The sequence below is a fragment of the Capricornis sumatraensis genome, chromosome 17 (genome assembly GCF_032405125.1).
Source record: "Capricornis sumatraensis isolate serow.1 chromosome 17, serow.2, whole genome shotgun sequence".
NCBI classification, from domain to species: domain Eukaryota; kingdom Metazoa; phylum Chordata; class Mammalia; order Artiodactyla; family Bovidae; genus Capricornis; species Capricornis sumatraensis.
The window spans coordinates 19,255,181-19,267,454 of NC_091085.1; the positions used below are offsets into that span (position 1 = coordinate 19,255,181).

Genomic DNA, 12,274 nt, shown 5'->3' on the forward strand with positions numbered 1-12,274 from the left:
TGGACTGCACCATGCCAGGCTTCCCTGTCCATCACCAACTCTCGGATCTTGCTCAAATGCACATCCATTGAGTCAGTGATGCCATGCAACCATCTCATCCTCTGTCGTCCCCTTCTCCTCCTGCCCTCAGTCTTTCCCAGCACCAGGGTCTTTTCCAACGAGTCAGCTCTTCGCATCAGGTGGCCAAAGTAATGGAGTTTCAGCTGCAACATCAGTCCTTCCAGTGAACACCCAGGACTGATTTCCTTTAGAATGGACTGGTTGGATCTCCTTGCTGTCCAAGGGACTGTCAAGAGTCTTCTCCAACACCACAGTTCAAAAGCATCAATTCTTCAGTGGTCAGCTTTCTTTATAGTCCAACTTTCACACCTATACATGACCACTGGAAAAACCATAGCTTTGATTAGACAGACCTTTGTCAGCAAAGTAATGTCTCTGCTTTTTAATATGCTGTCTACGTTGGTCATAGTTTTTCTTCCAAGGAGCAAGCGTCTTTTAATTTCATGGCTGGCTGTCACCATCTGCAGTGATTTTGGAATCCAAGGAAAGAAAGTCTGTCACTGTTTCCATTGTTTCCCCATCTATTTGCCATGAAGTGATGGAACCGGATGCCATGATATTAGTTTTTTGAATGTTGAGTGTTAAGCCAGATTTTTCACTCTCCTCTTGCACTTTCATCAAGAGGTTTTCCAGTTCCTCTTCACTTTCTACCATAAGGGTGGTATCATCTATGTATCTGAGGTTATTGATATTTCTCCTGGAAATCTTGATTCCAGCTTGTGCTTCATCCAGCCTGGCATTTTGCATGATGTACTCTGCATATAAGTTAAATAAGCAGAGTGACAATATACAGCCTTGACATGCTCCTTTCCTGATTTGGAACCAGTCTGTTGTTCCATGTCCAGTTCTAACTGTTGCTTCTTGACCTGCATGCAGATTTCTCAGGAGGCAAGTCAGGTGGTCTGGTATTCCCAACTCTTGAAGAATTTTCCACAGCTTGTTGTGATCTACACAGTCCTGGAAGCCCGTCTCCCCACAGCTTTCCTCTGTGGACAATGAAAAGCTGATTTACAGTTTACTGGGGGGCACAATTTCTGTGTGGTTTCAATAACCAGAACCTACAGTTGTATGTAGTTGCTATCAATTGTTGGAAGATAATCTCTTGATCTTATGTTTTAAATTAGCATATAACCCAAAGAAATATTCCCTATTTTTTAATCTTTAAAAAAAAATCATTTAAAGCCTATTTTTTTCTTTGTTGCTCAGCAAAGGGAAAAGATCGTGCATCTAGATATAAGAAGGATCATTTCCTCCACAAACTATACGCCTTCCATGCCCATAACCCGTCTTCAGTTTGATAAATGCAGCTGAATCAGTACAGCTTTTTAATAACCATATTCTTAACTTTGATAAAAATGATAGTCATTTCCATTGAGCCTGTCAGCTGTTATACATTTCAGTCATTGATTTTGAGTAAGTTATCAGTGCAGTTTGCATGTATCCCTGTGTTAGTGGCAGCAGGAAGGAAAGAAGGCTGGACTGTAGTTTTAGGGAAAGACGGGAATCCAGAAAGCTCGGGGGTTGGAAGCCAGGGACCCTCACTCGTCTCCTGTGTGCATGCCTTGTCTTTGTGACGGGAAGGGGACAGTGTTTATGAGCATGTCTGTGTGTGGGTACAAGAGAGTTTGATCTGGGGACTTCCCTGCTGGTCCAGTGGTTAAGAATCAGTGCTTCCAATGAAGTGGGTGTGGGTTCTATCCTTGGTCGGGGAGCTGAGATCCTACATGCCTGGTGGTCAAAAAACCAAAACATAGATCAGAAGCAGTATTGTAACAAATTCAATGAAAACTTTAAAAATGGTCCATATCAAAAAAAAGTAACAAAAGATGGGGACCCACTGGTAAGCAGGCCTCCTCCTCTTTCCATCCCTTGGGGCTGGGCTTGGGTGGTGGGGGGCCGGGGAGGGACCAGAACTGGGCAGGAAGGGAATCCTTCCTGCCCTCTGTGTCAGTCTGCAGGGCCTTCTTCCTGATTTCCTCACGGAAGAGATTGAGCATTCCTTCCCCTACAGTCTGAACTGTAAATATCTATTCTTCTTTTTCTCTGAATGTGGCACTTGTGAGAGCAAAGACCAGTCATCAGGGGTGAATTATTTAATACAATAATGTTTTAATAGCTGAGAGGAGACACAAATAGTCGCGGTGCCTGTGGCTAATGGATTTCTCTGGTAGGAGATAAAAGGCTGATTACACAGCAGAGCAAGTGAGGGCCTGGTGCGTTAATGACAATTTACAGGTCAGCTCACTTACAGGAGTGATTTAAACGCACCATCTGTTTTCTAACTGTAGGTTGATAACTATGATTTTACAGACAGCCGGCGTCTCTTCATCAAGAACTTATTTGTCTTTCGGAGTCTGGTTAGTCGGGCCCCATAAAATTTCACTGACTGGTCCATCCAGATTCCTTCCAAATGAAACAGTTTCTAAGTTGAATGGATTGACAGCAGCCAATCTTGCTTCATTCGACTCAGCCTTCCTCTGCCAGGTTGGAAAATTAAATGCTAATGCCCTAAAGCAGCCCTTGTATGTGCCGGATTAGCTTCTTCCTTCTCTTTTTTTTAAAAAATATATTTATTTATTATTTGGCTGCACTGGGTCTTCGGTGCAGCACACGGGATATTTGATCTTCACTGTGGCACATGGGCTGCTAGCTGTGGCGTGTGGGATCTAGTTCCCTGAGCAGGGATTGAACCTGGGCCCCCTGCACTGGGAGCTGAGTCTTAGCCGCTGGACTACCAGGGAAGTCCCTGGATTAACTTCTTTCTGATACATATGCCTCAGTACTAATCATGTACCATCCTTGAGAGACTTAATAAAAAGTCCCTCAAATAACTTTCTGAGTCCTCTGGTTCAAATCCAGAAACCCAGTTGAGAAAGGCTGTGCCGGCATCCACTGCTTATCAAGTTTCCTGCCATCCCCTCTTTTTATCTTTTTTCCCTCCCTCTTGCTTCTGCCTATATCCCTCTCCATGCAGGCCCCCAACACATACACACACTCACACTCGCACTCTTCTTTCTCTCACATGGACAAGGGGAGCCCAACTTTGGCCTCCATTCTTGTCCCCTCCCACCTCAATGCTCTGTTCTTCGGTCATTCAGTTCAGTTCAGTCGCTCAGTCAAGTCCGACTCTTTGCGACCCCATGGACTGCAGCATGCCAGGCCTCCCTGTCCATCACCAACTCCCAGAGCTTGCTCAAACTCATGTCCATTGAGTTGGTGATGCCATCCAACCATCTCATCCTCTGTCGTCCCCTTCTCCTCCTGCCCTGTCTTTCCCAGCATCAGAGTCTTTTCAAATGAGACAGTTCTTTGCATGAGGTGGCCAAAGTATTGTCCTGTAGAACCTAAGGATTAAGTGTGAGGCTGTGGAGCCAGCCTTCTCGGTTGAGATCGCTGCTCTGCCACTTTGGAGATTCAGTAACCAAGCTGTTGGACTGTCCTGCCCCACTGTTTCCTCTTGTGAAAATGGGGGCACTAACGAGACCCACCTCAAGGGGTCACTGTATTAAGTCATCCAACACTTTAAGCTGCAGAGCCATGTACAGACAATGTGGCTTCCCAGGTGGCTCAGTGGTTAAAAAAAAAAAAAATCTGCCTGCCAATGCAGGAGATGCAAGTTCCATCCCTGGGTCGGGAGATCCCATGGAGGAGGGCATGGCAACCCACTCCAGTGTTCTTGCTGGGAGAATCCCACAGACAGAGGAGCTCTGGCAGGCTATGGTCTATAGTGTCACAAAGAGACACAGCTGAAGCAGCTTATCACACATGCACCCACTATGTGCAGTACCCACTCCAGTATTCTTGCCTGGAGAATCCACCGACAGAAGAGGCTGGCGAGCTACAACCATGGGGTCTCAGAGAGTCTGACACGACTGAGCGCATAGCACGCACCACGTGCTGTAGTAACTTGTAGTGGTTCTCACATGCGAAACCCAGCTCTGCAGCAGCACCGGAGGGGCTGGTTAGAAACATTCTCACCATCCTCCTTTCATCCTTCCCCCAGGTCTTCTGAATTGCAAACTCTGAACTGGTAGGCGAGGCTAAGGAATCAGTATTTTCACAAGCCCTCCAGATGTTTCTGGTGTGTTAACATTTGAAAACCACCACCCTCGATGTAAGAGGTAGTCACACTGCTGGGCACCTAGAATATAGACATGAAAAAGACCGCGTCTCTGACCTTCAGGAACACATGGTCTACTGGGAGAGGCAGATGTGTAAACGAGACCAGCCAAGGATTCTGAGCAATACATTGGCAACACAGAGCCCCCAAAGAACGAGGAGCCACATCTGCATTTGGGGAGGAGGGTTTGCAAATAATTTCCAAAGAAGTGATGCTTGAAATAATTTTTAGAAAAAAGACTAGAACTTTTCCAGTTGTAAGTGAGGGGAAGACATCCTATAGAAAGGAGTGTGCATGGATCCACATACAGACCTCAGCTTTGAGAAAGCAGCTCCTGGAGAGAGAACGGGTTTGGTCTTTTGTTCACTGTTGGAGCCCCTGGACCTAGAACATGCCTCTGGTTCATAGGAGGCACCAGTGACTATTTGAAGGATTGAACAGGAAGGTCTTAAATTCCCACATATTTCAGTTTCACTGAAACATTTCTTTGCAACATGATGTTAAAACAAATAAACCTAATTGTGAGTTCAGAGTGAAGTAAGCCAGAAAGAAAAACACCAATACAGTATACTAACACATATATATGGAATTTAGAAAGATGGCAATGACGACCCTCTATGCAAGACAGGAAAAAAGACACAGCTGTGTATAACGGACTTTTGGACTCAGAGAGAGAGGGAGAGGGCGGGATGATTTGGGAGAATGGCATTCTATCATGTATACTATCATGTAAGAATTGAATCGCCAATCTATGTCTGACACAGGATACAGCATGCTTGGGGCTGGTGCATGGGGATGACCCACAGAGATGTTATGGGGAGGGAGGTGGGAGGGGGTTTCATGTTTGGGAACACATGTAAGAATTAAAGATTTTGAAATTAAAAAAATAAAAAATTAAAATTAAAAAAAAAAATAAAAAAAAAAAAATAAAAATAAAAAAAAAAAAACTATAGTCCTGAAACAAATTAGCCAATGCCTGGGTTGTTTATTTCACACGTGGTATCTTAAAGCACAAGTTGGCAATGTGAGAGGTGGGAACTTTAAGCCTGCCAGGTGGCTCAGCAAAGCCCAGAACAGTTGCTTGACACAAGCTTATCTCGAGCCCTTATCCAAACGTGCAAATTATTGATGCTTCTTATAAACACATTGGTCTCTGAAATAGAAACCGCATGAGGTTTCCTCATTAAAATGTGAAGAACCAGCTAGCCCAGGCAACGTATTTCCTTCTGCTTCAGTTAAAATCGACTCTGCATGTAAAATGACTGAGTCTTGTAGTTTCCTGGTCTTGCTCTCAAATGCAGGTGCCCACTCTTTCTTCTGGCTGCCAGGGCATACTTCATGGCCCCAGAGCTTCCCCAAGGGGACCACTGCACCTTCACACTGACCACGGCGACAGGTCTGGTGGCTGATTCAAAAGAAAGGACTTATGCCAAGGTAGACCCCGGGAATGAGGTTTCCTTCCTTTCAGAGCCACTTCTAAAGGGAGCTACCCTGCGGGATTTCCTCCCCAGCATCCCCACCGTACTTCGTCTGGTTTCATATACCCAGTTAATTACATCCCTGGCTAGCTTGCTCTAGCCTCTGATCTGACAAGGCCCCAGAGGAGGGCTGCTCTAACCTATGTTCCTAACCAAGTGGATCAGAGATCAAGGGTGTTTTTGAGGACAAAGGGACCTTGGGGATCGTGGACAACCTCCCACCCTCCCCCTCACCCCAAAGCCTTTCCCACTGTCTTCCGGAAACAAGAGGCTTCCAAACACTGAACGTGCAGGTGGTCTATCATGTGATGGATCTAGAGAATAACACACACGATATTCTTCAACACCAAAGGTGAAAAGGGTTTTCCTCTACTTCCCTTTTAGATTGAATTGGGATTAAAAAGAACCGCCCCCCAAATGGACTCAGTACATGAAATCAGCTTTTAACTTTTCTCTTCATTTGCTCTTTTGCTGCTCTGCAGTAATGCTTTCTGGTTAAACTAACAAGCCCTCCCAGTGTGGATCTGGCTGCTGTCACAGAGCAGATCTGGCTGGAGTCGCTTGCATGTGTTTGAGAAGCACTGCCAATTTCACATCGTAATGCAGGTATTAGAAGTGTTAATTGCAAGTGACTTCTCTCTGGACCTCAGTTTTTCAATCTTTCAAAAGAGTGAACGGGACCACAAGTCACTTGCAGGGATCCTATCAATTTTAGGTCTTCTCTCCACAGCAGCATTGAGGCGCTAAGGACAGGGTGGAGGAGAATCGAGGAACACAGACCGCCATGATCATTGCTGCTTTTGTGCGCGCCTGCGTGAGCTGATCCTCTCTTCCCTTGGTTCTTGTCATGAATAGATGCCCTTAGTTACTAGATGCACATTAGGATTCGTTGTATGACTAATGATAAGAAGTGAAAAAAAAAATAATACCAACTGATTTTGTAATGCTGCAGGATAATGAGTTTTTAGATGTACTTTAGTTTTATGTGTGTGGGGGATGTGATTTTGAATAAGGTTTTGCCCCTTTTTAGTACCCCATGTTTACAGACTATTTCACCTGTTCATTCTGCCTGGGTTTTTGCTTCGGCAAACATATTCACTGTGCCAGTTCCTGGGATAAGCAGTGGGCTGACAGAGGGGATATAACTTCATATGATTATTCATGAAAACATTTTAAAAATACATTGCATAACTTAATAAAGTTGAGCTAGAAAGAGGAACAGAGAGATCACCCGTGAGATTCCAGGCAAGAATGGAGCCTTTTTACTTGCAGGTTATCACCCTCTACCCCACTGCCTATCTTCAAAGATTGCGAACCCTCTGGATAAAGCATTGATTGAGCTGAATATCTTTGAACTTGAAAACTTTGTTCTTTAAAATTTATTTTTCTATTTATCCAGTGCCTCAATTTCTTTGTAAAATATATTTTTTCCGTATTTTAATCCTTGCCCTTGGAGCATCTTTAGGGTTAATATTTGTGGAGAGAATATATGTTACATACCTTGGACTTCAAGGACATAGTTGCTTTAAAATAGGGTGGAGTCATTAGCTTTTAATACTTCGGCTTTGCCTAAAAAGAAACATCTAACAGCTGTGTAACATTTGGGGCTTTGAGGTGGCCCTAGTAGTGGTAAGGAATGCACCTGCAAGGCAGGAGCTGCAGGAGGCGTGAGTTCAGTAACATTTCACACACCACAAATCCTATGTGATCTTCGCCAGTTTCACTTTCTCTGGTTGCATTTTTTTCAGTTTATATTGGTTCTGGAGGAAAAGGCTGGAGGCTACACTTTTTGTAAGTTAAGCTGACAGCCAGTGGTGAGTGTTGGAGGCAGTCTTAAGTGAATGCAGGCCACCAGGGGACAAGACATATATTCTTGGTCTCTAGAGTACATATCGGAGAAGGCAATGGCACCCACTCCAGTACTCTTGCCTGGCAAATCCCATGGAAGGAGCAGCCTGGTAGGCTGCAGTCCATGGGGTCGCTAAGAGTCTGACACGACTGAGCAACTTTACTTTCACTTTTCATTTTCATGCATTGGAGAAGGAAATGGCAACCCACTCCAGTGTTCTTGCCTGGAGAATCCCAGGGATGGTGGAACCTGGTGGGCTGCCGTCTATGGGGTCGCACAGAGTCGGACACGACTGAAGCGATTTAGCAGTAGCAGAGTGCATATAGATTGGGGCCAAGGATAGGGGGAGAGAGTCATAAAATGCACCACCTAGGGTTTAGAAAAGATCTTGGTGGGCTGGTGCATGCAGAAATCAGTGAAAACACTGGTCCCAAGAAACTTCGTTCTGAGCTATTGACTTCACTTCGCTAAATACTTGTTATGTTATTTAACATTCTCTTTCCTCTGTCATCACTGCCTCCACATCTTTCACAAAAATTGTTTTCCAAAAGATATTTCCAAGTTTAACTAAACTTAGGTAAAGATGGAAATTGAGGTTTGGTCTGCAGAGGAAGGTGAAAGAAAGTTCCAAGGCCCGGGGAGATGTTGCAGAAGGGACTCATGAAAGAGATGAACGTCTATGAAACAGCTACTCTTTGTCCAGAGAGGAGGTTTTGAAAAAAATATGAGAAAGTTAGCAGGTGGATTTCCCTGTCAGTCCAGTGGTTAAGACTCTGCACTTCTAATGCAGGGTGCGGGTTCAATCCCTGATCGGGGAGCTAAGCTCCCACATGCCTTGTGGCCAAAAAAACAAGACGTAAAGCAGAAGCAGTATTGGAACAGGTTCAATAAAGACTTTTTTTTAAAAAAAAAAGGAAGTTAATAGGAAGGCAGCAATTCTTGGCAGTAGAGGTTAATGCGAACGTGTGACTGTGTTCACAGAGAAACACTGCCTTATGGTCCGGCAGTAACATGTTTATGAAGCTGAGACTACAATCATTAGCAAAGCAAGAACCAGAAAACGAGGATGGAGTCAAAACAAGAATTATGATCAATGTTCAGGCATACCAATTTGGAGCGGTACATTGAAATTTTAGGTTGAAAAATAAGTTGTTTCAGGATTTCCCATTTCCAAGGTTTTGTGTAAGAATAAATTTTTAAGGATATGAGATTCATTGCCTTTGTTTTGGAGGATTGGGGGAATTATAAACTATTTCATTTACATAAGTAAAAATGTTATCTTGATAATAAAATAATGAGACATACTTATTTGGCTTAGGTATCTGCAGATGGGTAAAATAGAAATCACATAAACTTTGATTACAGATGAAATATCATGCCATGTGACTATAGACAGTGTAGACACAGAATGATTTACAGGCAGTAATGTATTTAATAACAGGGCTTCCCAGGTGGCGCTGGTGGTAAAAAAAAAACCCAACTGCCAAAGCAGGAGACATAGAGTTCGATCCTTGGGTGGGAAAGATGCCCCAGAGGAGGGCATGGCAACCCACTCCGGTATTCTTGCCTGGGGAATCCCATGAAAAAGGAGACCGGCAGGTTACAGTCCATGGGGTCGCAAAGAGTCAGACATGTAATAAACCATAAAAGTTAATTGCGAAACAGTAGTTATTTTTCTTCAATCTTAGTCTCACAATACAAAATTATATATTAAGCTACTCAGTTTATCTTGTGCTAAATTTCGAAAATAAAAGTAGCTTCACTTGCTTTTTGTCTATAGCTACTAAGTTTTGGGTGCATGTAGAGAATTCATTTATTACACTAATGAACAGCATTCTTGATAACTAACTGAAAGTAATTCTAGCTCCTCTTATATTCTTGTTTTGCAGCTTGGCTCATCCTCTTCTGTGCCTTTTACATCTATTTTTTCTCAGCTTTTTATGACTGTTGTGGTTCCCCTCATTATTGGACAGGTAAGGTCTCCAGTTCTCTTGGCTCTTTTTCTTTATAGATCAAATTGTGAATTCTTATGTAGTGTCAGGACAGTTGAGAGAAAAGCTAGTCAGGGCAAGAGATGGTTAAATAAAAATCTAAGACTGTGAAACACAAGTTTCCTCAATCACGATAGTCCTATCTTTTGATTTTTTTAGTGAACATCAGTCTGTTTTGCAGATAGCTATATATAGGGACACCTGCATACAGTCTTGATTTTTTAATTTATCATTCCTTATTGTAGCTATGTTGCTAGCTTGAAAACATCTAGCAAATTATTACCTTGATTTCCAAAGCATTTAGGACCATTTGAGGAACAGGCACCTGCATTTGACCACCTTCTTAGCCTTCTCTGATAGCAGTGATCATGCTTGTGATGCTGTAATTGACAAAACAAACATTTAATTCTATTAGTTCTTTAAATTCGATCTTAGAAAATTTAGTTTCCTTTATTATTCTTACTGAATTAGACTCATAGAAGAAATTCCTAACTTCTTATAACAGGTTGATAATGAGTATATAATTCAATTATGAGCATACAAATTTAAAAACAAGGTTGTTGTTTTAATCCTAGGTAGCCACAGTAACAGCATACAGAATTTAATGCACTGCTAAAGCTAGTGAGTCTTAGCAAAATAGTACGTTAGGATGGTGAAGAGCCCAGACCTTGGATTAAGAGCAACTAGACTCTGGTTCTTAGTCCTGCCTTCTATTTGCTGTGTGACCTTGGGCAAGTCATTTAATCTCCTTAGCTCCAGGTTCATAATTTATCAAATTGTAGAATAACGGTACCTGTCTTAAAGGGTTATTGTGAAGGTCACATGAAATATGATGCATCTAAAGTTTTTTTCCCTCATACAGCCTGATACAGGTAAGTGTTCTACAGTGTCATCATCATTTTAAAATTCCCTGTAGATACGAAACAGGAAGTAATTCTTTGAGGCATTAGCTGTTTAAAAACGGTGTGTGTATAGACATGTAGTCTTGACCTGCTGTCTTAGGTTCTCCGGGAAATCAAGTCTGAGACCGAGGTTTCCGTGCAGGAAGTTGAATGGGGGGGACCCTTGGGATCAACAGCAGGGAGCCTGAGACAAGTGGGATGAGGGAGGGGTTGTCTGTGGTGCTGTCCCAGTGGGATCTCAGGCCAGACCCACCCCTCAGAGTTGTCCTCCCTGAGACATGCTGCTGCTGCTAAGTCGCTTCAGTCGTGTCCGACTCTGTGCGACCCCATAGACGGCAGCCCACCAGGCTCCCCCATCCCTGGGATTCTCCAGGCAAGAACACTGGAGTGGGTTGCCATTTCCTTCTCCAATGCATGAAAGTGAAAAGTGAAAGTGACGTCGCTCAGTCCTGTCCGACTCCTAGCAACCCCATGGACTGCAGCCCACCAGGCTCCTCCATCCATGGGATTTGCCAGGCAAGAGTACTGGAGTGGGGTGCCCTTGCCTTCTCCCCCTGAGACCTGAGTACCCGGTTTTTCTCCTTTCGCAAAGAGCAGCCATCACATGTTGCCTCCCACTCCCGCCCACCCTCTCGCCCGGGAGAGGTCTACCCTTGCCTGAGTCTGCTGTCTCAGCAGCAGTTCCCAAAGAGGACCTCAGCTGAGCTGGTTCCGTCAGTCAGACCGCTCTCTGTGCCGGAAATCCCTTCCAATCTCCAGCCAGTGTCTTCACTGTCTCCAGGGTAGTCCTAAAAACAAAACAAGCCAGGTTCTGTTATTCCTTTCCGCAGAAACCTCCCCTGTGGCTCCCTGCCACCTGCTCGTCCTGTGGCCCATGAAGCCCTCCCAGTCTGACCCCAGCCCGCTTGTCAGTGTCCTTCACGTCCGCCTCCACCATCGGCTTCGCAGCCTTGTCTTCTGCCCTGCGGTGTGCCCCTTCTCTGCTCCATGGCTTTACCTTCCTGTTTCCTTCCTTTCTGGCAGAAAACTCCGGCTCACCCGTAAAGACTCAGGACAGAGGTGCCCTCTGAAGCGCTCTGACACCCCAGCCCTAGATTAAATTCTGGTTCTCCCATCATACTTGACTCATCATATGTATTAGGAGCGACAATAAGGTAGCCCCCGTGAGCTTCCCAGAAGCAGAGGCTCTAGCCTAAGTGTATTTAGTAGCATTCTCAGCTGGTGAAGAATCCACCTGCAATGCGGGAGAGCTGGGTTCGATCCCTGGGTTGGGAAGATCCCCTGGAGAAGGGAAAGGCTACCCACTGCAGTTTTCTGGCCTGGAGAATTCCATGGACTGTATAGTCCGTGGGCTTGCAAAGAGTTGGACACAACTGAGCGACTTTCACTTTCACTTCCTTCCAGGAGTCGGATGTACACTGTATGAAAATCTTGGCTGAAGGAAACTTTGAATTTATCTTCTCTGTAGCCCTGCCAGCCATTTTCCCAAGATCTCCGGCTTCACTCAGTCCTGTCCAACTCTCAGGACTCTTTTGCATTCCATGGGCTGTAGCCCACTAGGCTCCTCTGTCCATGGGATTTCCCAGGCATCACTGACTCAATGGACATGAGTTTGAGCAAGCTCCAGGAGATAGTGAAGGACAGGGAAGCCTGGTGTGCTGCAGTCCATGGGGTCACAAAGAGTCAGACATGACTGAGCGACTGAACAACAACAACCAGCTTCGCTAGAGAGAAATATATTATTAGTTCCCATCTTGTTTAAAATTCATGACCCCACATTTAAAATGTCATTCAGCACTTCCCAGACATCCTGCTCTGCTTCCTTATGAGATCCTTTTACCCTGTCCTCTGCTTTCAAATCCCTTTTACTTCCC

At 44.5% G+C, this 12,274-nt stretch overlaps 1 protein-coding gene across 2 annotated transcripts in view; it reads left to right on the forward strand.

The window, feature by feature from the left end:
- SLC10A7 (solute carrier family 10 member 7) overlaps positions 1-12,274 on the forward strand; it is a 302,665-nt gene that overhangs the window by 237,969 nt on the left and 52,422 nt on the right. For both annotated transcript variants that reach the window (XM_068989770.1, XM_068989771.1), the window contains one exon: positions 9,397-9,480. In XM_068989770.1, the coding sequence (XP_068845871.1) occupies positions 9,397-9,480 (84 nt within the window). The remainder of the gene's footprint in view (positions 1-9,396; positions 9,481-12,274) is intronic.